Source organism: Chenopodium quinoa, unplaced genomic scaffold (assembly GCF_001683475.1).
Source record: "Chenopodium quinoa cultivar QQ74 unplaced genomic scaffold, ASM168347v1, whole genome shotgun sequence".
Lineage (NCBI taxonomy): Eukaryota > Viridiplantae > Streptophyta > Magnoliopsida > Caryophyllales > Amaranthaceae > Chenopodium > Chenopodium quinoa.
The window spans coordinates 1105523-1131643 of NW_018743175.1; the positions used below are offsets into that span (position 1 = coordinate 1105523).

The 26121-nt window shown below is 36.1% G+C and overlaps 4 protein-coding genes across 15 annotated transcripts; 2 read left to right on the forward strand and 2 right to left on the reverse strand.

Annotated features, from left to right (window-relative positions):
• Nucleotides 1-2271: 2271 nt before the first annotated feature.
• On the reverse strand, nt 2272-6003 carry LOC110732336 (heavy metal-associated isoprenylated plant protein 30-like). The gene is made up of 3 exons (XM_021912260.1): nt 5438-6003; nt 4932-5007; nt 2272-2860 (listed from the first exon to the last, which is right to left on the reverse strand). The coding sequence occupies exons 1-3, from the start codon at nt 5615-5617 to the stop codon at nt 2538-2540; spliced, it is 579 nt and encodes a 192-aa protein (XP_021767952.1). The 5' UTR covers nt 5618-6003; the 3' UTR covers nt 2272-2537.
• An 11001-nt stretch (nt 6004-17004) lies between these two features.
• LOC110732222 (probable methyltransferase PMT18) lies at nt 17005-19983 on the forward strand. The gene is made up of 5 exons (XM_021912141.1): nt 17005-17837; nt 18278-18488; nt 18634-18931; nt 19022-19489; nt 19583-19983. The coding sequence occupies exons 1-5, from the start codon at nt 17094-17096 to the stop codon at nt 19806-19808; spliced, it is 1947 nt and encodes a 648-aa protein (XP_021767833.1). The 5' UTR covers nt 17005-17093; the 3' UTR covers nt 19809-19983.
• A 383-nt stretch (nt 19984-20366) lies between these two features.
• On the forward strand, nt 20367-21944 carry LOC110732812 (putative pentatricopeptide repeat-containing protein At5g47460). Its single transcript, XM_021912815.1, has one exon. It carries the CDS (start codon nt 20367-20369, stop codon nt 21942-21944), a length of 1578 nt encoding a protein of 525 aa, XP_021768507.1.
• A 749-nt stretch (nt 21945-22693) lies between these two features.
• On the reverse strand, nt 22694-25497 carry LOC110732337. 12 transcript variants are annotated; one of them, XR_002513466.1, is made up of 5 exons: nt 25132-25491; nt 24877-25042; nt 23982-24060; nt 23207-23299; nt 22694-23009 (listed from the first exon to the last, which is right to left on the reverse strand). XR_002513466.1 is itself a non-coding variant. In XM_021912261.1 (4 exons), exons 1-4 carry the CDS (start codon nt 25281-25283, stop codon nt 22984-22986), a joined length of 309 nt encoding a protein of 102 aa, XP_021767953.1. In that variant the 5' UTR covers nt 25284-25497; the 3' UTR covers nt 22694-22983. The 12 variants fall into 12 exon arrangements, 6 of the variants coding, with proteins under 6 accessions (XP_021767953.1, XP_021767954.1, XP_021767956.1 ...); XR_002513468.1 differs by lacking the exon at nt 23982-24060 and having other exon boundaries at nt 24924-25042; nt 25132-25492; XR_002513467.1 differs by lacking the exon at nt 23207-23299.
• Between the last annotated feature and the right edge of the window lie 624 nt (nt 25498-26121).

Here is a 26121-nt window from a genome sequence, read left to right on the forward strand (position 1 = left end):
AAAGGTATTTTAACGGTTAAATTCAACCATCAAAGCTCCAGATCTAGAGCTTTATGTGCTGATTTTTTGCTTCAATTTGTGCGCTGATTTTTTGCTTCAATTTGTGCGATTGTAAATTATTTCTCTTCTTTTTCTTAATTTCATCTTTAATGTTTGATTTCTGCATTTTTTTTGTGAGATTTGAGTTGAATTTTCGCAGAATTTTGTAGTGTTTTTGAATTTTCCTTTATTAATTAATCTGAAGAATTATGCTATGAAGATTTCTGCAATTTGGTTGTCGTTATTGTTGGTGGTGGTTTTTATTCCAGGCCCAAAAAACAATTTTACCCATGTAAATAATTCCCTTATGCTAACCTACATCAAAATCAACTCTTGTGATCATTCTCCCCTACCTTCTACTCTATTAACAGTTACTCCATGGATTTTCTTCCTCAATAATCACTCCCCCAATCCCAGGCAAGCCGTAAAAAGTATACCGAACTCCAACAAAGTACCAAATATACAATATACTGTAATTTTTAATTTTATACATAAGAAAAAACATTATCATATGCAATCTTGTTACATTCATTTCAAAGTGTACAAAGATAAAATAGTTAAATACTTAAATGTATCCGTTAAAGACCATACAAATTGCAAATGATGAAATCTGTAAAAAAAAAACGAAGAGAGTACAACTTTTATACTTTGTACGTACAAATCAATTCTCTTTCTAAAGATGGTTGAAAACTTGAAACAAATCACCTCACATCTTATTAAAAATTATTGCTTTGTTCTACTTTTTGTGACCTAAATTGTAAATAATAAAAATTACTTAGAGAAATGGCGCACTAACTCTACTAGCTCTCACCTACAAAGTTAAAAGATGCAAAATATTAGCTAAATAAATTGATTTTACCAATAGGAAGAATTACCCTATGGAGAAGCTCTTGATGATGATCAGCACTCAACAATATAGTTGTTGAGCCTTCATATAATATAAGGTTTCTGTTATTTAATTTTCTTTAATAATAATTTTTATTTTCTTTGATGCTGATATATATCCTGTTAAATGTACATTATTCAAATATTTCAACATCAATTATCAAACATCAAATACCACTTAATTATTTATATTAAATTAAGACTATCACACTCCAATATTATTTTTAAATATAATATAAGGTCACTTTACTTTTTTGTGACCCAATCCAAATTTATATATGATCTTAGAAGATTTTTTTTCCCCATTAGTTCATTCTAACTATTTTTTAAAAATAAATAAATAAATAAAAGATGTATAGTCCCTATAATTCATCTATGGACAACATAATGATGAATTTCTTGCCGTCCTCCACAATTGTGTGCAAAATTAGTTATCAATTCTCATATGGATTTTTTAAGCCAATAATTCAACATCCTATCCAAAAAAAATAAATTAAAAAAAAAAAAAAAAAAAAAAAAAAAAAAAACCTACAAGCTTTTAGCAAAATAAAAAAGAAAAATCAAATAAAAAATCAATGCTGTAAATGCAATGAATAGAATGATTAAGCCCACTAGCACTGACCCTATCCAGCTCAAAGGAGGAGTCTTTGGCCCTTAGGTAGGTAGGTCCGTGCCTTAGAGGCCTTAGCTAAGATGTGGGCCGATCTATGATCTCTTTTGTTGACGAATCAAATCACTAGGATTATTATAAGCTTGATATTTTTTTTTTTTTTTGCGTTATTGTCTTCATCTCATTTTCATTTATCTGAACTTATTAAATGTTATTAAAAGTCTAACTTTTTTAAACAACTCTTAGCAAAACTTACTTATTTCTTAAACTTGTTTTTATTAAAACTAACTGAAAGGGTACTTTTCAACCTTTTAGAGGTTCAATTTCAACTAAAAGACTTTTGGGGTGATGATCCATTAGACCTTTCCCTTTTTTGCGTCTAGCCTGCTAATTCGAGATGGGTTGAATTGTGTAGGATTCTAGCTTGATTAGACAATTTTCCTCACCTTAAAAAAAAATAAAAAATAAATTAAATATACTGAATTTCATTTCATATGTATATACCAATATAAGCTCGTACTCATCATTCCATTTACGAAGTATGAAGTATTTATTTCGAAATGTGCGTGAAACAAATACTTAGTATTACTTTACGTTTATTCAGTTAATTAATATAGGCATATTTTTGCGAAATGCTTTTATTTCAACCATAATATAACATCCCAAATCAAAATCATTTTCGCATATTATCCAAAGGCGAGTTTGGTGACAATGTAACATACATATTAATGAAGAGATTTTTTTTTTTTTTTTTTTTTTTGACACAACTAAGTTGATCAACAATAACACACGGCCATACATTTTTGGCACGAGGGATGCATAACACATAGCTATATTATAGGAACTAAATATTCCTACACTCCTATTTACTCTTTTCTTTTGTTATTTTAAGAGATCTATAGGAGTCACAAAGACTACATCATAAAATACATACAAGTAGCTAGTACATATATATGATTCCTAGCTAAATGAGATAATAAATGTAGTTGTTACAACATTATAACTACATGACGGTGCAAGCATTGACATTATCGTCATTAAACATGTTACTGACTCTATCATCTCCACGGGAAGAAATTGGAAGGGAGCCATGCTTATCACCAACATTGTAACCATGGCGATAATAATTGTAGGTCTCTTTGTAATCATGGGTCATGTCCTTAAAGTAATTGGTGGCCGATGTGAAATAGAGAGGAGGATTCGGGTAGGGCCAAAACTCGGCCCTCTTTCCGGCCCTTCTTATAGCTTTTAACACCTTGTTACGATCCACATATCCTATGACTGTCACCTTTTCCATTGGAAGCTCGACATCTATCGAATCCACTCCTGTAAATCATCCAATATACGAGTAAGTTTATAGTCATCATTTGTTACCTAATATACGATATTTTTTTTAAAGGATAGATATTCAAAAAGTTTAGATAGTCTTCTCTTGTGACTATACCCTAACTTATCAGAATACATAAATAAAGAAAATATAGTTGTATATTAGATATACAATAATACAGGAAACTTAAGGCTTTTACTATATAAAAAAAGTAGCTAGCTACTTGCTCCCTTAAGTTTTATATGAGCCCACTAGCCGAAATGTAGACATTAGTGATTTAATTAGGAAGAAGTGGATATGGTAATCATTCTTCAATCCACTTAGTTACTTTCCACTTATATTAATTAGGAGCTTTAATTTAGTCATGACCCTATAATAAGGAGCTTTTAGTCAAGCCATTTAGTTTATTATAATAAACTTTTCAGCAACTTTTTGGTGTAGCAGGCCACATCATGTGGCAGGGGTTATCCGAGTTATTTTGATATGGGTTACCCGAGTTATTTAGTCAGGAGTTACTCGAGTTACTCAGTCGGGGGTTACTTGAGGGGTTCAGACAGGGTTACTCGAGAGGTTCACTCGGTTAAGGGTTACTTGGGGGGTTGCTCGGTCAGGGGTTACTCAAGTTACTCGGTTAAGGTTATTTGAGGGGTTGCTCGGTCAGGGGTTACTCGAGTTACTCGGTTAGGGGTTGCTCAGTCATGGGTTACTCGAGTAACTCATGATCGAGAAACTGACCGAGTAACTCGAGTAACCCTTGCCGCACGATACAACAGGCCGCATACAAAAAATTGGGTAAACTTTTAGGCTAACACTATTATCTGGGCATATAATATTCTAGCACTTAAAAATTATCTACAAATAATAGTCGTGATATTACTTTGTCTTTATTTTTTTTTTTTAATTTATTTATTTATTTATTTATTTTGATAATCGATATTATTTTGTCAAATCAATTAAAAAGGAATAGTAATTTGAATAATATGGCACAAATGTTCTTTTTGGGTTCTTATTTTTCTAATCCCTCTATTTTCTTTCCAAAAGTGAAAAATCAATCACTTGTTTTTTTTTCATTGTTTATAATTCTATAATGATATGTTATATTCACCTGATTTTTATGAATCTAATTTATGTGAACTTAATATTGTAGTTACATACTTGTATTAAAAAGAATAATGTATGTTTTATAATTATCCATTAAAATTAAAAATGGTTTATAATTAAACATAAGAATAATTTAAATGATTTTCAATTGTTCAACGTGATAAGAGGGAAGTCATATTGCACGCCTTTTTCTTAATTTCTTCCTTTATCTAATATCTTATATTATCACAAAGAATAGCCCTCTATAGTAAACTCTTTATGTGCAATATTTAATATTAAAGGAATCTTTAAAATGACTTTACACCAAAACACCTACACTAAGAAATTTCAAATTCAAAAAGGACTAATTTTTGAGATATATAACAATGTTCCTAATCCAAAACAAAGTATATGCATGAGAAAAATATGTAAATGTTGCATGGAATCTATGCAAACTTTTCTTTTTCAAAAAAAAATTAGAACATAAACAAATGTTTTTCAGCTAAGAATAATTTTAAAAAGACAGTTGTCTTGTTGTCGATCGAACTTGAATGGAAGAAGATTCTAATTATATATACTAAAAGTGTAATTATAACTTAGTCCATTGATCTGTGCTTTATATATATGTGAGATTATTTGTGGGGTTTGTCTTCTGTTACTTTCGGTAGATAATAATCATGATCTAAATATTTAATTTAGTTTGTGCTTTGATTTATAATATTTTGTACATGTATTGGATATTTAATTTCTAAGGAGAACCTACTATACTTTGCTTTTTGGTATATGTTTTCTTCCCAAGTTTATGTAAGTACATGTGCGATGGGTTTATTAGATGTGTATTCGGCCTTTGTATTCATGTTATGTACTGGCTTATGAGGTATACATGCACGGGTGTATTATGTAAGCAAACAATAATTTCAATAAGCATAAACGACCTTATATGGTGCAAAATAGAAATACTAAACATTAACGTACATCGATGTTTATTACCTCTAAGTTTTAAAACGGCATCCTTGACAACCCTTTCACATCCCGTGCAGCACATACGAACCTTTAGTTCCACGGTCTGAGAAACAAAAAGTAGAATAACAAGTATGCTAGGTACTACTAGCTAGAATTTTTCATCATGATAAATTAACAATTTTTAATTTTTTTAATTTTTGTTTGGTACAAACCTATTGTACTTCACTACTTCTCAAGCTCTATCCATACTTTTATTATATGGGATGAAAACATTAAGTATGCTAGGTACTACTAACTAGAATTTTTATGGAAGACTTTTTGTTTGGTAATAAATGCATGAGAGCAAGATTAGCTTAGTAGTTTTGAGGAGATTAAGTCTAAACCATATAAATGAACAAATAAATAAGACAGATAAAAATGACTCCGTACAACATACAAGAACGACCAATAACATGCACAATAGAGTAAAAACACCTTAAAATTTTTAGAAGTTTGTTGAAGAGCGAAGGAGGAGGAGGAGGAAGGAGGCAAACCTGCAGAGACAACGGGCGAGACGACTTAGGCATGTCGTAGGAAAAGTACCGAAAGTTGCTCGTAACACGAACGCGATTATGAAGACTATGTGTACGATGATGAGTATGTTTATAACCAAAGAAACAACAAGTAATGGAGGAGAAGAACAAAGAAAGGGCTCTTTTATAGGTTTTTCCCATTTCTAAACGTGTAGGAGGTGTATGTATTTATACGTACGAATCGTATAAATCTAAGTTAAGTAAGCTTATATTATAAACAAAACATAAAATTATGGGCTCACGATATGATGGTACAAAGATAAAAGCAGTGTGATTAAGGAAAGAAAAAGGTTAGACGACGACGATGACGACGATGACTGTGAGGCTGAGGATGAAGATATTCGATCTTTTCTCCTGAACTTGCAGAGTATCGCTTCTTCTTCCACCCCCTTTAAATTTTTACCTGTAATTTATATTCCAAAATGCTCTAAAAGTCTTGTCAATTTGAATTTTCTAGCTATAATAACTTGCTATATATATATTGAAGAATAATAATGCAGAGAATTGAAGGGTGTTACTTGTGTTTAAATTTAGTGGTTTTTGGGCTATTTTAAAGTTGTAAGAAATGGGGCTCCCACGTGGGCCGTGTTACACAATTTATTCATTGTGCTTGTGACATTGTCATGGCCTACCTCCATGGTATGGCATGATTCCTCTATTATTTATTATGTGCTCTTTTGGCTATTCTGTCGGAAATTCGACTATTGGTCTTGTTTAATGCATTTTTGTTAACATAGTCGATAATTTATGAGTGTATCTTTATAGTCGGGAAATTATGATGGATAAATTGATATTTTGTTCAATAGTGTTCAATTCGATCTCATTTTTAAAAAGTTACAAACATATGAATTCAAATATTGTTATTCTTCTCCTCAAAATTTTATGATGGATTTTTGTGAGTCAAACACTCCTCTCACAAACATATATGGTTAAAGTTGATGTAGTTGGTCAACAAATACTATACTGACCTATTTTCAAGGGATGGAGAATTTATTTTTCCAAGGTACCTATTTGTACTAAATTTCATCCCATGGACCATGGGTCATGCAAGTATGCAACCAAAAGAGTGCGTGGTCCAGCTTAAGTAGGCCAAACTCGTGTTTATTCATGTCGTGTTTCAGGTTAGACCAACATAGTGCTAACTCCTCTTGATTAACAAAAACTAATCGTCGCGAATTGTACAATACGTACACAGCAACACTTGATAAATAGAACAACATTAACCGTTTTCAAAATAACCTAATGATCAACAAACCTAAATATAACCAGATTTTACTTAATTTAACTAGATTAAAATGTCTTGTTAGAATATGAATCAAACTAAACTCAAACTGTAAGATCTACTTACCACCGATGCTCAAGAATCACATACATGTGGTGTCATCTCTTTTGATAATAACAAAAATTGAATATCATCTCCCAAAAGTTTGATTATAGGCTAAGTAAACCAATGATAATATTGTTTCCATCAAAATCCAAATATAAAAAAATTGAAGAAGTTGATCAAAAAGTCCTAAAGAGACGGCAGAAAAGAGGGAACCAAAACCCCTTTAGGCAGGGAATAGTATCCCACAATAACGTTATATGTATATAAATTATACTTCGTATTTTTTTAATTTAATTAAGAAATAAAACAACTTAAAGTGGTGTGACAATGGAGAAGGGAACAAAAGGGGTCACAGAATATCAGGGTCTTGAAAATATTTAAGATATGAATGAATAATAATTAATTAGTAAATAAAAAGAATTATGAAAGTATAATAAATATGAGATTTGGAAGTGTAAAATATATTCTTTAATTTAATATCTCCTTTAGGCGACACCTATCAATAATATTTCAATCCATGAAACTCACCACTCTAACAAGCACCATCCATATTTTATCTACTCACTCTTAAAAGGTAATATTCCAATTCTTTATTTTTTTAAAAATTTCACCTGTAATAAACTAATAAAGGCTTTATTTTGTACTATTATCGTTTGTTTTTCTACTAGAATTGATCACTCATGTTAGATTCTTATTCTTCTTCTATATGACTATAACTTTGGTTTCCTTATATAAATATCCAACACATTTGGTAGAAGTGTACTTTAACTATGAATCAAAGTATGTGTTGATAAGTATTAGGTGACTCGTACTTCGTTGCTTTGTCCGCCCGATCGGGCGGACATTACCCGGTCTGACCGGGCGGAAGAAGAAGAGGTGCCTGGCAAATTCGTTGAAGAAGCTGCTCTCGCGCGCCCGACCGGGCGAGCTTTCGCCCGACCGGGCGAGCCTTCGCCCGATCGGGCGGACATTGCCCGATCGGGCCGGGCGGAAGGGGTTTTTTGGAGTACTTCGGTTGTTGGAAAAGACGTGTTCTCGCGCCCGATCGGGCGGGCCTTCGCCCGACCGGGCGATCTGGGTTTTTTCAGCGATTACGAATTTAATATTTATCATATTGTGATATTGTAACCTAAGTATATCTTAATTAGGAATCACTACTATATAAACTTCCTATTATCATTATTAGGGTAACGGAGAGAGAAACACAAGAGAGAGAATACTTTGAGTGATTAAGTTCTTCATTGTAATCTTTGTAATCTTTGCCAGTTTATAGTGAAATCATTCGATCTCGGTGCCCGTGGACGTAGCTATCACATCGATAGTGAACCACGTAAATTCTTGGTGTTGTTCTTATTGTTTGCATTGAATTTCTTTATTGTTTTCTTGTTTGTTTTCGACCTTTGCTTCCGCTGTCGCACAACAATTGGTATCAAGAGCTCAGGTTCAATCCTTGGAGAGTTTCTTGAAGATAACAATGGCAGGAGATTCAACAATAAGAATTGAGAAGTTTACCGGGAAAAATAGTTTCGGGCTATGGCAAATTAAGATGAAGGCTCTGTTAAAACAACAGCAGATATGGCGTCCGTTGGCTCCAAAGAGTACTACTTCGGAGTCAGGAGACGGACCGACTGACTCGCAGTTAGAAGTTATGGAAGAGAAGGCACACTCTACCATATTACTTAGTCTTGATGATCAAATCATCACGGAGGTGGCTGATCAGGAAACGGCGGCTGGATTGTGGCTGAAGCTGGAGTCATTGTATATGACTAAGTCGTTGACCAACAAATTATTACTGAAACAGCGGTTGTTTAGCCTCCGGATGCAGTCAGGTACTTCCTTACGGGAACATCTAGAAAAACTTAACTCTATTTTGCTTGATTTACGTAATTTAGATGTTAAAATTGATGATGAGGATGCTGCGTTGATTTTACTTGTATCTCTACCGTCTAGCTTTGAGAATTTTGTAGAGTCTTTTGTTGTTGGTAAGGATTCTATAACCTTAGAAGAAGTGAAGGCAGCACTTCATACTAGGGAACTCAGAATGAAAGCTACGAGTGATAATGGGGATAATGGTAGTGGGTTGTTTGTTAAGTCCGGAAAGTCTAAAAAGAATAAGGGGTTTAACAAGGGGAACAATGCTGGGTCGGGTGCTGGAAACGGCAAGGATGGATCTAGTAAAACTACTACTAAAACATGTTATTACTGTAAAGAACCGGGTCACTTTAGGAATAATTGTCCGGTGAGGAAAAACAAGTCCCAGGCTGCTGTATTGAAGAGAAACCGAATGAGAGCTATAATTCAGAGGAAGATTTAGCATTAGTCAGTTCTGCTAGGTCTGATGATTTATCTGATAACTGGGTTCTAGATTCAGGGTGTTCGTTCCATATGTGTCCACGTCGAGATTGGTTTGATACATATGAACCTCGCAATGGGGGCATGGTTATAGTCGGTAACAATGCTCCATGTAAGGTCACAGGTATTGGTTCCATGAGGTTGAGGACTGTTGATGGGCGGAGGTTAACTTTGACTAATGTACGGCATGTTCCTGCTTTAGGAAAGAATCTGATTTCATTGGGTACCCTGGATGACTTGGGGTACAATGGTGTGTTTTCAGATGGGGAGTTGTGTATTTTCAGAGGTTCTGAGTTGGTACTTAAGGGTATCAAAAGGAACACCCTCTATGTTTTTGAGGGTGTTACACTGCCTAGTTCTGCGGTTTGCGCATCTGTATCTCACCAGGAGATGACTAAGATTTGGCACATGAGGCTTGGTCATATGGGGGAGAAGGGGATGCAGCTATTGTCCAAGAGGGGTCTTCTATCCGGGGTCAAGGTTGCCAACCTTGAATTTTGTGAGCATTGTGTGTTTGGTAAGAAACACAGGTCAAAGTTCAGCAAGGGTGCTCACATTACTGATGCAGTGCTCGATTACATCCATTCAGATTGCTGGGGTCCATCTAGAGTTGAAGGTATGGGAGGTTACCACTATTTTGTGTCATTTGTTGATGACAAGTCCCGATACACATGGCTTAGGTTGCTTAAGTCAAAGGATGAGGCCTTCAAAGTTTTCAAGCAATGGAAAGCTTTGGTGGAAAATCGACAAGGAAGGAAGATCAAGAAGCTACGAACGGACAATGGGCTAGAGTTTTGCAAAGACGAGTTTAATCAGTTCTGTGCAGATGAGGGTATAGGTCGGCATCATACTGTCAGGAAGACACCACAGCAGAACGGTGTAGCAGAACGGGTTAATCAGACACTGCTAGAGAGAGTTCGATGCATGCTCTCTAATGCAGGGCTTGGGAGGAGGTACTGGAGTGAAGCTGTGTTAACAGCTTGTTATGTCATTAATAGGGGTCCTCATTCTGGAATTGATTCCAAGATTCCGTTTGAGATCTGGAGTGGTAAGTTGCCTAATTTTTCGAATTTGAAGATTTTTGGTTGTGTTGCTTATTATCATGTTATTGAGGGTAAGCTGGATCCACGAGCCAAGAAGGGGTGTTTTGTTGGGTACGGGGATGGTGTGAAGGGGTTTAGAATTTTTTCACCTTCGGAGGGTCGGGTCATTCTTAGTAGGGATGTTACTTTCGATGAAAACACCATGTATTCAATTAAAAATGCAGAGATTTCAGATTTGAGAAGGGAAGGAGACAATTTATTACAGACAGATGGGGTACTTGAGGTACATCAGTCTACCATTGCTGATTTACCTCGGGTACAATATATTGATGATGATGCTGATGTTCCAGTGCCGGGTACTCCTGAACCTGAGATTACTCCTACTCATTCTAACTCTGGGGATGAGGTGGAGCAATCTAATCAGGGGTCATCTAGTCAACCTGACACCATTCTTGAGATGCCTAAACGAGTTATCAAGAAGCCTGTTAGATTGATTGAAGAGATGGAGGGAAGAAATTGCTGTGTTGATGCGATGACAGGTTATGCATTGAGTGTAGCTGATGATGTAGAGTCATTTGAACCTGCCACATATAAACAAGCAATTAGTTGTAGTGAGTCTGCGCAATGGCTTGCCGCAATGGGTGAAGAGATGCAGTCTCTTTACAAGAACAGAGTGTGGGAACTGGTAAAAGTACCGGAAGGGAGGAAGCTTGTGGGTTGTAAATGGATTTACAAGAAGAAAGAAGGGTTGTCGGAAACTGAGCAAATACGTTTTAAGGCTAGGCTAGTTGCTAAGGGGTTCAGTCAGGTAGAAGGGGTTGATTTTGTTGAGATATTCTCACCTGTGGTTCGACATACTTCTATCCGTGTGTTATTGTCAATTGTAGCACATTTTGATCTTGAGCTGGAGCAGTTGGATGTTAAAACGGCTTTCCTTCATGGCGATTTGGAGGAGGAGATTCTGATGAAGCAGCCCGAAGGATTCGAAGTTCCTGGAAAGGAACACTATGCCTGCAGATTGCTAAAGTCATTGTATGGACTTAAGCAATCCCCCCGACAGTGGTACAAAAGGTTTGATTCTTTTATGGTTTCACAAGGTTTTGACAGGAATTCATATGATTGCTGTGTGTATCATAGTAAGCTGGATAATGGTTCCATGATTTATCTTTTGTTATATGTTGATGACATGTTGGTTGCCACAAAGAATAAATCTGATATTGCTAGATTAAAGGAGATGCTTAACTCGGAGTTTGACATGAAAGACTTGGGTGCAGCTAGGAAGATTTTGGATATGGAGATCTACAGGGATCGGGCTAGAGGTAAGCTTTTCTTGACTCAGAAAAGCTACATTGAAAAGATTTTGTCTCGTTTTGGGATGGAAAAATCGAAGCCTATAAGTACGCCAACTACTGTTAGTTGTAAGTTGTCTTTGTCTATGTCACCTCAATCAGAGGAGGAGTTGTCTTATATGTCTAGAGTTCCATATGCAAATGCGGTTGGTTGTTTGATGTATGCTATGGTCTGTACTAGGCCGGATATTGCGCATGCCGTGAGTGTTGTAAGCAGGTTTATGGCTCGACCTGGGAGGGAACACTGGCAAGGGGTGAAAAGGATTTTTCGCTACCTGAGAGGGACAGCTGATATTGGTCTTGTGTACGGGAATGATAAGGAATGCTTGGTCACTGGGTACAGTGATTCTGATTATGCAGCTGATGTGGATACCAGGAGGTCTGTGACTGGTTATGTGTTCACTTTGGGTGGTTCTGTGGTTAGTTGGAAGTCTACATTGCAGTCATCAGTTACGTTGTCAACTACTGAAGCTGAGTATATGGCTTTAACTTCTGCAGCTAAGGAGTCTATTTGGCTCAAAGGCCTAGTAGGTGAACTGGGTATTGCACAGGATTTTGCTACAGTGTATTGTGATAGTCTAAGTGCGATTTGCTTAGCTAAAGATCAAGTACACCATGATCGGACGAAGCACATTGATGTCAGGTATCATTTCTTACGTACTGACAAGAGGATTAAGGTGAAGAAGATTGGGACTGCTGACAACCCGGCTGATTTCTTCACTAAGCCTGTTCCGTTTAGCAAGTTTAAACATTGCTTAGACTTGTTAAATATTGATTACTACGTGATGTAGTAGGCCCTGAGGGGCGAAGTTGGGGAGCTCCTGGTGTAGGTGTGTTGGCCTTAAGGTGGAGCTTGCCCGGGGCTTGTGATGCAGGTGGAGCATTATGAGTTGTTATACTTGGAGACGAGTATGTGATGGGTCTTGGTTGAAGACTTATCGGGATGTATGGCTTATGCATGAGTCTTGCATCGGGTTTGGCTTGAGATGTTTTTCACTATGTCTTGATGGGGTCGTTTGCTGACTACGAGTTCTCGTCAAGGTGGAGATTGTTGATAAGTATTAGGTGACTCGTACTTCGTTGCTTTGTCCGCCCGATCGGGCGGACATTACCCGGTCTGACCGGGCGGAAGAAGAAGAGGTGCCTGGCAAATTCGTTGAAGAAGCTGCTCTCGCGCGCCCGACCGGGCGAGCTTTCGCCCGACCGGGCGAGCCTTCGCCCGATCGGGCGGACATTGCCCGATCGGGCCGGGCGGAAGGGGTTTTTTGGAGTACTTCGGTTGTTGGAAAAGACGTGTTCTCGCGCCCGATCGGGCGGGCCTTCGCCCGACCGGGCGATCTGGGTTTTTTCAGCGATTACGAATTTAATATTTATCATATTGTGATATTGTAACCTAAGTATATCTTAATTAGGAATCACTACTATATAAACTTCCTATTATCATTATTAGGGTAACGGAGAGAGAAACACAAGAGAGAGAATACTTTGAGTGATTAAGTTCTTCATTGTAATCTTTGTAATCTTTGCCAGTTTATAGTGAAATCATTCGATCTCGGTGCCCGTGGACGTAGCTATCACATCGATAGTGAACCACGTAAATTCTTGGTGTTGTTCTTATTGTTTGCATTGAATTTCTTTATTGTTTTCTTGTTTGTTTTCGACCTTTGCTTCCGCTGTCGCACAACAGTATGTTAGAATGTACTAATTAGATGGTGGATAAGTTTATAACAACTCAATTAACGCTCTTTTAACTATGTGATAATGTTATTGTAATCGAGTAAAATGTTTTTGAATTGGTTTAAGAGAGAAATAGTGTGTGGTTTGAGCGATGTCCTGAGTTATTACTTTAAACATCTTATTACAAATAAATTTGCAATACTTAATGTTTCTAAATACATAAAGTGCATAATAAAGTATTTGTAAACAATAGAGGAACTAATATAGTAATTTTTTTTAAAAAAAATACAGAATAAACACTCCCAATTAAAGTTAGATATATTTAATCTGAGTTAAATATGAAAGTATAACTAAAAGTTTGCTAAACAAATAAGAATTCTAGCTTAATTATTTTTTATCATGAGTTCAAACACTCGTTTCCAAACAAGAGTTAGGACTTAAAAGTCTAACTCAACCTTGCCCTGACTCCATCAAGCCAATCTATAATGAAGAGTTGGCTGCTCTTGTTGCTGCGCTTGAAGAATGATCTGCTCTCTGCCTATCTAAGTTTCAAACTAATTTGTTTTAGTTGTCTGTTTTTATTTGCTTTTCAGAAGGGCACTCTTTGTAAGCTTAGTTTAGTGGCCTCTAATTTTCTAAAAATTCTACAATGTCATTCTTCAAAAAAGACACCACAATATGTTGACGTGGCAAAATCTGATTGGCCTTATATAGTATTTTGATTTTAATTTTGAATTATTTTTAATATCCATAATGTATTAAAATTGTATTTATATTACTTATTCTTTTTAATACAATACATAATCATAAATTATGAAAATCCCTTTATGCCCTGCCTTTTCACTGCACCAAGCCACCAACATCAACTCCCAAACCACAGACTACCAGCCGCCCGCAACGGCGCAACCCAGCTAGCAACTCACCGCCGCACCACCTAGCAACAGAACAACCACCTCCAACCGTCGGACAGCACATCAGCACCATTTTCCGTCACCAGCCCGCAACCACCGCCACCTTCACTCCACGCTTCACCAACAACACCAAAACGCAACAGCAATTGCGACAATTATAACCTCCATTCCACCATCAATTACAGCAATTGGCTACCCAATGACAACAATCCCGGCCTCCAATCGCAGCAATAACCACCACCTTCCATCCAAGTTTCATCAACAACACCAAAACGCAGCAATAATTGCGACAATTAGAACCTCCAATCCTCCATCAATTACTGCAATTCGCTACCCAATTACAACAATTCCGACCTCCAATCGCTTCAACAACTTTGAATTGTGCTCCAATTGAAGACCATGAAGGTGCGTTCATGGAGATTCGAATATAATAAAATAAAAAAAATAAAAAAATTTAAATACAATAATTTTGTATTCTTTAAAAAAATACATGTATTTACAATAATACATACATGTATTGTATAATTTGATTTTTAAAAATAAATGAATAATTGATCGATCATAACATGCCACGTCGGTATGTTATGGTGTCCATTTTTAAAAAATGACACAGTAGAATCATCCCTAATTTTCAGTTTAGCTTGAGATCCTATGTTTTAAGCTATTTACCAACCTCTAATTTTGCTTACGGAATGAGGTTGAGGTTTGATGTATGTAAAACTTTTAAAGTAATTAATATATCATCTTTTATGTGTTAAAAAAAGTCTAGCTAAACCTTACCTCACCGATAATTAGCAAATCGTGAATCGTGAATCGTGAGCTGGGTCGTAGTGGTGGACGCATGCATGGCACAACTACCGCACAAGGGTGTAAACTAAGTAACAATTAAATACTACATACTTACGTTTGTTTTTAGTTGCAACAAAGGGGTATTATTTATGAGAAAAAAAAAATCCTTTATTGCAACTAAAAAGTAACGTAAGTGGTAATTTAAAATCTTTTTCATTTATTTTTAACATTTGAATAAATAAAAACTTTTGTATTTTTAATTTTAATTTTTTTTTATTTCGCTTGGTCATGTCGAGTATATTTCATCATCATCATCGACCACAAAAAATCATATGAAAAATTTGAGGCGGTGTTGTTTTTCTATAGCAATGACCGATGGGTGATAATAACCATCGCTATAAATGTCTATAATGTCCCACGCAAATCAAATTTATGTATGTTACATAGTCACTTGTAAGGAACATAGTACTCCTTTGTACATATTACGATATATAGGGTGCAAGTACAATAATTTGAGCTGAGAAGCTTATATAGAGGGAAAAAAACTCGAAAAGAAACACTTAAATTTTTACAATGCAACTATGCAATTCAAGTATAGAAAAAGCTAGGTTTGGTGCAACAATATGGGCTATTGAGAATTTTTAGGCGCGTAATTATAGTATTGAACTAGTCATCATAGTTGTCAGAAATATAGGATTACCATTTTTTATTTTTTATTTATTATTTTTGACAAAAATTATAAGCTTGTAATGCTATTTACATTAATTTTTCCTTCCTAAAAATGGAAAATTGGATAAAAAGGAAGGGAAAAAAAACTAGAGAAGGAGCGTTTTTTGTTGCGTACTTGTAACTTGATTATAATACTGCCCTCTTATTCTTCCTCCTTTCTATTTTCTCATTATTATTTTTGCCACATTAATCATCTCAATTTTATTTTTTTTCTCTGCTAATTAATATCCTTTATATACTTTTTTTTTTTTAATTTTTTTTATTCTTAAATTTCAAGAAAAATATATAAATTTTATATGGAAAATATATATATTGGGTATTAAATCATCAATTTCATTTTGAGTTCTAGCATGATCGCTCCTTGTACTAATATCAATTCTAACGTAATGAATTGAAACGAAGTACTCGTATATGTTATAGAGAAAAGAAGTGATTCCTTCGGAGTTTTTTAAGGTATGTAAATATATTGGTGTTTCAATAATCCATTTATTCATATGTTGTTGAATAATTAATTAATAAAGTTTTGTATAAACTTCAGCAAAAAAATCATGAAAATTGTGTTATAAGTTTTGTTTTGAATAATTTAGCTAGCTATCTTTGTTTCAGGATGCTTGTGTTTTAATTCATTTGTTTTTATATCTTTTCATTTTTCTTTTTATGAAGCTAGAATCATACCTTCCATCATTGCCTAATAAAACTAACAATCCATTATCATTAAAGGCTATATTGTAAGGGGGAAAAAATTCTGTTAGTTTTGGCTCACAATAATATGAGCTACATTGCAATCAATCTTTTTTGGAGCAAGATCCTCCCAATTTCCTAAATATAAATAAAAAAAATATAAAAAAAATAAATAAAATTAGACATTAACTTGATACTATCCACTATACTATCACCATGTAGTCATGTACCAAATGGTTTTCATTATACTTTTCTAGATACAAATGAAGAACCAATTACATCATTTGGCAACATAATAATTGAGACCTAAGCTAGTTCATAATCATCTCTTCTTCATAATTTCGACAAATTTTTCATGTGATTTAATTCGAGGGCGCCCCCATTACTCACAGTGAGAACACAGTGGCAGTTTTGTAAATAAAATGTACCACTTTAGTCACGGTGGTACATTTTATATACGAAATGGATGATAAAATTGTACCACTTTAATCACGGTGGTACATTTTATTTACGAAACTGCCACTGTGAGAAACAAAAACGTTTCTCATAGTGAGTAACAGAGATTTACTGATTTAATTCCTAGTCATTCGTTTGAATCCTGGCCTATATAATAACAACTTTTGTTCATTAACATTGTTTCAGGATCAATGCACAAGAATTGAAGATTATTTTGAATAATGTTTTGATCACTCCTTGTAAACAAACCAAAGTCATAATATCTGTTCAAGGAAATCATAATTTGTTATACTTGTATAGAAAATGGCTAGGGAGCATGGAGGAGGATCTCCGAAACCCCACCATTACATAGAGGCTAAGAGAAAACGCCTTACCTACATTTTTATGGTCAGTAGCCTCTGTGTCCTGTTCTACATCCTCGGCGTTTGGCAAGGCAAAACACCGGCTGTTGCTAACAAGTTTCAACGGTTAAACAACAACAACGACAACAATAACAACAACAACAATGGAAAGATTGAGTGCACATACAACGCGTCCCCTGAAGTTTCAAAACTAGGAACCAGTTCTCCTTCAACAGGAGTAGCAAATCTAGACTTTGAAAGCCATCATCAATTAGAAATGAATGATACTGATGATGCAGCAGTGAAAGAGTTTCCGCCGTGTGACATGTCTTTAAGTGAGTATACACCTTGCCAAGATCCTAGGAGGGGCAGGAAATTTGACCGTTACATGTTGAAGTATAGAGAGCGACATTGTCCTAGTAAAGACGAGTTGATGCAATGTCTAATACCGCCTCCTCCAAAGTATAAGACTCCTTTTAAGTGGCCTCAAAGCAGAGATTATGCTTGGTATGATAACATTCCACACAAAGAGCTTAGTATTGAGAAGGCTATCCAAAATTGGATCCAAGTTGAAGGTGACCGTTTTCGGTTTCCTGGAGGAGGCACCATGTTCCCTCGTGGTGCTGACGCATACATTGATGATATTAATAATCTCATTCCCCTTACTAACGGCAAGATTCGAACTGCCATTGACACTGGCTGTGGGGTATGCTATCTCCTTCAGATACACAAACCTTCTTTTGTTATTTGTTAAGTATATAGTATAACTTGTCTTTTCTTATGATGCACCTGTGTTTTAGAAATTCTCTGTTGTATATGCAAGGTTTAAGTATCACACCGCCTTTTATACAATTAGTGAGACCGAGCTTAATCCTAATAATTCAGCAAGAACTTAGAAATGCTTGGACCACTAAACAACTAATAATTGAAAACTGTGTAGTTTATGAGCTTCTGTTAGTGATTGATTCTTCTGTTTCTATTGTCAGAAATCTGAAAATTAAAATCAGTTTACATACATCAATTAGTGCCATTAACAATAAGTAGATCATATTCTGTGATAGTGTTTAGTTCATTTCTACTTCATTAAACAATTTTATATATGCTACAGAAGAACAGCCTGAATCATTTATTTGTTGGATGATGAAGGTTGCTAGTTGGGGGGCTTACTTATTAAAGAGAGACATCATTTCAATGTCTTTTGCACCGCGAGATACACATGAAGCCCAGGTGCAGTTTGCCTTAGAGCGAGGAGTTCCTGCTATGATTGGCATCATGGCTTCCCAAAGGCTTCCTTACCCTGCAAGGGCTTTCGACATGGCTCACTGTTCCCGTTGCTTAATACCCTGGAACAAGTATGGTAAGTTTTCTGCTAAGCACATCAACATTTGTAATAAAACATCAAAATACTGTAATTCAGGCTATTAGTAACAATGTAAAAACTCGAAAACAACCACTAAATCGGATGGGTTATATATTTGATCTGTGTAAATGAACCCATGCAGATGGACTGTATTTGATGGAAGTGGATAGAGTATTAAGGCCAGGAGGCTACTGGATTCTTTCTGGACCTCCGATCCGTTGGAAAAAGTACTGGAGAGGCTGGGAAAGGACTCAGGAAGATCTAAAACAAGAACAAAATTCAATCGAGAATGTAGCAAAGAAGTTGTGCTGGAACAAGGTCATTGAACAGGGTGATCTCTCCATTTGGCAAAAGCCCATGAATCATATTGAATGTATTAAGAGCAAGAAAACTTATCCCACCCCACATATTTGCAAATCAGACAATACAGATGCTGCTTGGTATAAACATAAACATGAATTTCGCTATCTTTTCCAAGTTTACCTCCTAAGTAATTTTAATCTTTTTTTTTTTCCTTGTTTATGAAATAGGTACAAAGACATGGAGTCTTGTATAGCCCCATTACCTGAAGTAAGTAGCTCAGACGAAGTAGCAGGTGGAGCTCTCGAAAAATGGCCTGAACGTGCACACGCTGTTCCTCCTAGAATAAGCAGCAATACTGTTCCAGGGATTTCTGCTGAGAAATACAGAGAAGACAATGATTTGTGGAAGGACAGAGTGGCATATTATAAGAAGATTGTCCCTCCTCTACCGCAAGGAAGGTATCGAAATTTGATGGATATGAATGCGTACTTGGGTGGTTTTGCAGCAGCTATGGTTAAGTATCCTGTTTGGGTTATGAATGTGGTTCCTGCCAATTCAAATCCAGACACTCTAGGTGTAGTTTATGAGCGCGGTTTCATTGGTGTATACCATGACTGGTGTGAAGCATTCTCTTCATATCCAAGAACTTATGACCTTATTCATGCTGCTGGAGTTTTCAGCATCTACCAGGACAGGTAAATTCATTAGTTGATTGTATTACGTACTAATTTGTTACACGACTATGTAGGCATGTAGCACTAAGTTGGCTAAGCAAAATTTTTTTGTAGGTGCGACATTACCTACATTTTGCTCGAGATGGACAGATTACTGAGACCGGAAGGGACAGTGATATTCCGAGACACAGTAGAAGTTCTAGTGAAGATTCAAGCAATCACAAAGAGAATGAAGTGGAAAAGCCATATTGCAGATCATGAAAGTGGTCCATTCAACCCAGAGAAAATTCTTGTTGCTGTTAAAACATACTGGACAGGCGGTGCGCAGCAAAGCAGCTAAAGATTTGTTCTTAAACAAACTCTTTATGCTGTTGCTATTGATTTTTCAATAGCTAAATTGATATTATCAGATTCTTTCGTATCTCCTAATGGAAAATCATTCTTGTTAGATGATTTTTACATCAGAGATAACAGATTCGAGTGGAAGTAAATGCTATTAGGAATTGATGCTTTTTTGTTACACAATCTTTGTTTGCTCCATTATTTGTAACATTCGCAATGTCAAGTAAAGAGTTTTTTTAGATCAACCCACTTCCTATAGAATTGTGCACCCCTTAATCCTTATTTCTTCGGGATATGCAAATTGCCCCAACATAAACAATTAAATTACCTAAAACTAAAAGTATCCCTAGCGAATAAAGATAAGTGTATCAGTTTTCGACTAGTTCTCTATATATCACACCATCTATAAACAAGTCTAAGCGTCATAATTTTATTTTTTTCACCACGTGACAATCGCCACGATGCCAAGTCCATCAAATCCATTTCACAAACTAAATTTTAATAAAAAGAACAAAGCCTACTAGCCTAACCTTTATTTTCTTTTCTGAGGCAAGTAATGCAAAAAACACTGCTCAGAGGAGTCAGGACACTTGACAATAATCACCTCCAAAATCACAACCTCTTTCTTCTTTCTCTCTCCTCAATTTCTAAAATTCCTCTCAATTTCATCCGTAGAAATCATTCTCATGATACTAGAATTTCATTTTCTGGGGAAACTGCAACAATCAGATGGGATACCAAACCAGATGGTCTTACATTGGTTCAGATGATTCGAGGTTGTATTAATCATGGCTGTGTTTCTTATGGTAGACAACTTCATTGCTACTCTTTACAATCTGGGTTCACTTCAAATGTTTATGTAAATACTGCTTTGGTAAGTTTCTATGCCAAAGTTGTGTCTTTAGAAGATGCCCACAAACTGTTTGATGAAATGCCTGAGCAAAATGTTGTTTCTTGGAATGCTATGATTTCTGGGTATGTACATTCTGGAAAGTTGTGGAAAGCTCTGACACTGTTTGTTCAGCTCAGTCAGTCTGACATTCGAGCTAATGCATACTCTTTTACTTCTGCATTGGCTGCCTGTGGTCAGTTGGCATTGCCGCGGTTAGGCATGTCCATACACTCGAGGATTGTCGTGGATGGACTGGAATCAAGTGTTGTTGTTGCAAACTGTTTGATTGATATGTATGGGAAGTGCAGTTCTGAAGACGGCGCTATCAGTGTGTTCGACGAGTTGAAAGATAAGGATGTGATTTCATGGAATTCAGTTATTGCAGCGTGTGTCAGAAATCGAAGGCTTGGACTAGCATCTGACTACTTTTATCAGATGCCTTGCCCTAATACTGTCACCTATAATGAAATGATTAATGGAATTTCGCAGTTTGGTGACATAGATGAGGCTATAAAGATATTGAGGAGCATGCCTAAACCAAATTCATCATCATGGAACGCGATTATATCAGGGTATGTGGTTAGGAGTAGAGTAGGGGAAGCTCTTGATTTCTTTGCTCAAATGCATGCAGAAGCAGTCGTTACAGATGAATTCACATATTCGAGCATTTTGAGTGGGATTGCGTGTATTTCAGCTCTAAGATGGGTTACCATAATCCATTGTTGTGCTATCAAACATGGTTTGGTTACTTCAATGATCATCGGGAGTGCACTGGTGGACATGTACTCAAAATGTGGACAGGTAAAAGATGCAGAGATGTTATTTCAGTTCATGCCAAGGAAAAACATTGTTACTTGGAATGCATTAATAGCTGGTCTTACACATAATGGGGAATCACACAGGGTGGTCCAATACTTCGAGGAGTTGAAGGATGCGAAGGGATTGAAACCCGATGATATCACCTTTGTGAATGTTTTGGCAGCATGTTCACATAGCCAAATGCCATTGGAGAAAGCTTATGAGTATTTGACATCTATGTACTATGATTATGGAATCAAACCAAATCCTGAGCATTTAGCTTCTATTATTAGACTTTTGGGATATCATGGGCAGCTATGCAAAGCTGAGAAGTTGATTTATGAGCTAGGGTTTGGTCATGCCCATCCGTTTGGAGGGCTTTGCTTGGTGTCTGTGGAGCTAACGGGAAATTGGATGTTGCCAAGGTTGCAGCTGCAAAGTTGAAGAGATTAGAGGGCAAAGAGGTAGGCTATGTAATTCTATCTAACATACACAAAGACCGAGGCAATTGGGTGGATGCAACTGCAGTTTGGGATCAGATGAGAGGTCAAGGGGTGATGAAAGAAGCTGGGTTTAGTTGGGTTGAGGAGAAAAGATTCACATGACGCACAATGTTATGAGAACTGGAACGATTGTCATTTGGACTTTAACAGATGAAGGCTGAGAAAGGTGGGATTCATCTGATTGAGTACTAATCTTAAATACTTTCGGAGCATGTTTTGCTGTGACCATATTCTAGTATTCTACAGAGGTGAATCCTAGATACAATGGTGAAGCCGTGAAGGCCACAATGTTGTTATAGGTCAAGCAAAGAGACTATTAAGTAAGAATCTAGAGTTTGATACGCATATAGTCAAACACTAATAGGGATTAAGTGAATCCTGGGTTTAAAGTACCAACCAAATTCGGTCAGAGGAGAATGAGTCGAAGTTTGCTATTTGAAAGATAAATAACTAGAGTTACTTTTGAAAATACAAGAAATTGCAATGGAAGTAACAACGAAAGAGATTGCATCATTCTCCGATAAATGAGTAGTCGGGAAAATTCCCGAACGCAGGGTGTCGATGTTCTTACATTTTTTACTCTCTCAAAAGCTAACACTAGCTTGGTATAAAGAGGGTGAACTGATAAATTTTTGTGTTGATGTTTGCCTACCATGTTCGACAAATAAAAGCTTTCGTAGGACTGGAAAGTCAAAACAAACAAAGCATGTAATTGAGATTATTAGTACAGCATTTGCTGAAATAGTGAGTGTAAGATGGTGTTACTACAGTTAAGCTCAGGGTAACAATACAAAAACCACATTATTCCATCAGTTAAACTTTCAAAAAAAAAAATACCTTCACATCCAATATTTGACCAGCAAAGAAATTCAATAGCTGATAAGAGGATTTGTACAGTTTACAATAAAAATTCTGGCGGCAAAAAGTTGTGTTTCCAATCACACGAAGATGGCTTCTTGAATTAGCGATGAACTGCTAAGTCACCTGGGTACGGACAGACCAAGCTCTAGAGCAAACAGAAAATAAATTTTGATCAGAAACTGTTATGAGAAGTAGCACTTCAATATGCTAATTATGCTTGAATATAATGTTCGACTTAGATCCAGTAAGCCGTAGTCACAAAGAACACAAAAAGGGTTTCATCTGCATTGATACAGATTTGCTCCAAAAAAATGTACAGATATGACTTCGCATCAGACATACTATATCCGTGTTGTAAAATCATTATAGCTAAGGGACATGGAAGCACTGGTGAATTGAGCAACCTTCAAACCTCTCACGTACCATCAGTTTCATCTGGGGAAAATAAGCAGGTATGTCACTACAACATCCTCATGGACCTAAGATCAGTTATTTTACAGTGAAACAATATTTCAACTACAATTATTCTCTCTTAAAGTTGATACATAGAATACACATAAGACTATAAGAGGTTTCATTTTGAATCAAGGTAAGAAGTGCAATAGTACTAGAGGATTGAAGAATGGATTGTCTGCAAATAGGATGCAAACTTGCAAAGGTATGTAAAGTTGAAAGAAATTGTCAACCATTGCATCAATATTTTTACTGGGAATCATCCTCTGCTCCTTTTAAAGATAATGATAAATCATCAACATATCTACCTAAATGCCTTATCATTTAAATGATCTGCCCTAGATTGGTAAAGAACCCAAAGCATATCTGTCACCATAGTAACAAGCCAGTGTGGCAACAACCTTTTAAATTGTTCATACCTTTAACACATGTAAAATTCATTTAGTTCTCAGCCATTTATTACATTTGGAGCAAAATGATTAAATCATCAATCAAGGAGACAAGTATAGAATAAAAAATGATTAAAGTTCACTAACCAGCAAAAAGACTATACTACCAATACTTTCAACTGCTCTAAAAATGAGCCATTCGATTACAAAATAGAAAGGGTGTATTCTTGTATGACATATTTTGTCTCTATAAAAAAGCATTTATAGTTTCATACTTGAGAACGATGCAGGGATTCATGATTGGCAAGCCCCAGGACCCACACTATTTCTTTCAAGCATATTGACATTATGTGCCTGCAGGAACCAAATACTCTAGTCAGCTCGACATTTGACACTTGACATATGAATTTTTTTCCTCCCATCACAATCAAAAGTTACTCCCTCTTCACACAAAAGTAAACAATCACAGGCTTGCAGCCTAAAGCTAACGCTAAACCCAAAACAATCTCATTATGGAATGTCAATCTTCACCAAAAATCACAAGGTACGGCATTGCTTTAGTCAGAAATGATAAGTTGCCTGCACATTTTGCTCTCAAGTTGCCATTTCCTCTCCCCAATAAACTTCACAAATCCGAAAATAAAATGCTATGCAAACTTTGCACTTAGATTATACTCCATATTGGCTAAAGTACCATCAATGAACAAAACCACATGAAACAATTGCACACATCAAATACACTCATTCATTGGATAACCTAACAGATATTACACTTCATAGTGCATACTCCCAATAATGCAACGGTAGCACAGTTCACAAATTCACATGATGCAATCAACTAAGCTAAGACCAGCTGAAAAAATTATCAAAAGGTGGTTTCTTTCAATGAATCGAGGGTTGTAAGACAACTGCAATGCTAATGTGATCCGGCTGATTAACGACCAATGTCCCGGTACACATTACTATCTTATCTCAAACATCAACCATCTAATAATAAGCCTAAACTAAGCTAAAGTCACCAAAACAATCTCAATGTTGATCTAGTTCATTCTTAACTAAAATTAGCAATTATATGATAATTTTTATTATGGAAGCAACGAAAACCTAACCAATATTGAATTTAATTATATGAATTTACCATATAATCAATCAAATGCAAAATGCACAAACCTAAAAATAAGAATATTAGAGGTCGGGAGAGGTACGGCAGAGTGTACCCTGAGAGAGAGCTCTGGAACTCCTCGAAGTTGTGCTTAAGCATGACGTCAGCCTCGCCACCGCTACGGCGCTGTGCAGCGGCAACAGCGATTGCGCTCCTCCCAATTCCTTCGGCAATCTATCGATCGGAAAAATATAAATCGGAAATTAATTCAAAATAATGAGAGAAACTCATAATTGATTTGAAATTAAGAGAGAGAAATTGACCTTGAGAAATTGATTCGAGGAAGATTTGAGGAAGTGGATCTGGGAAGAGCAGATGCAGCAGACCTTGGAGCAGATTTAGTAGCAGAATTAATGGAGGATTTGAGAGAAGATAGTGATGCTCTGTTCATGAATCTACCGCATTTCAACGCCATTGATGAATTTTTGATTGAGTTTGAGGGGAGAATTGAAGGATTTGATAATGGAGATTAAATTGATTTTAGAAGATGATAGAGGAAAAAGGGGTTTAGGGTTTAGTGGTTGTTGATTTTGGGAATTTTGTTATGTGGGCTTAGTTTAGAAGAAGAGCCCATTCACTTGATGAATTTCTTATGTAACCATGGGCTTGAAGACTTGAAGAGATGATTATCGGTCCTGTTTGACGATTAGCTTTTAGTTGTTATGGTGTATAGGTTGTATAAACTGATTTGACTAAGTGATTGTATAAGTTAATGTTTGGACGCAAACGTTCCCTCAATTATCTCACAAGTCACAACCAAATAGTGATTGCTTTTAGTTGTTATGGTGTATAGGTTGTATAAACTGGTTTGACTAAGTGATTGTATAAGTTAATGTTTGGACGCAAACGTTCCCTCAATTATCTCACAAGTCACAACCAAATAGTTTTATAATAAAAAGGTTGTAGTAATGGTTGTTCGCAAAAGAGGATGATGAATGATGAATAGTGGCAATGGTGATTGATGAGCGGGCTGTGGTTCAGGATCAATAAGTGGTGGTGGGCCTGGTGGCGGTGGCTAGTTGGAGAATGTTGTTGGTGATGGTGGCTAGTTTGGGAATGGTGGTGGTGACGAGTTGGGAATATAGAGAGAAAAGTAAAAGGTAACAAGAATTTCTTTCCTTATACGTAGTACCAACTTATGGTATCAAGTAATCGGGGACGAAATGTAATAATTAATTGAGGATGGTAATCCTTTTACACAATCTAAATATAACGACTACCACTTATCATGCTTATACAGATTCGGCAAAAAA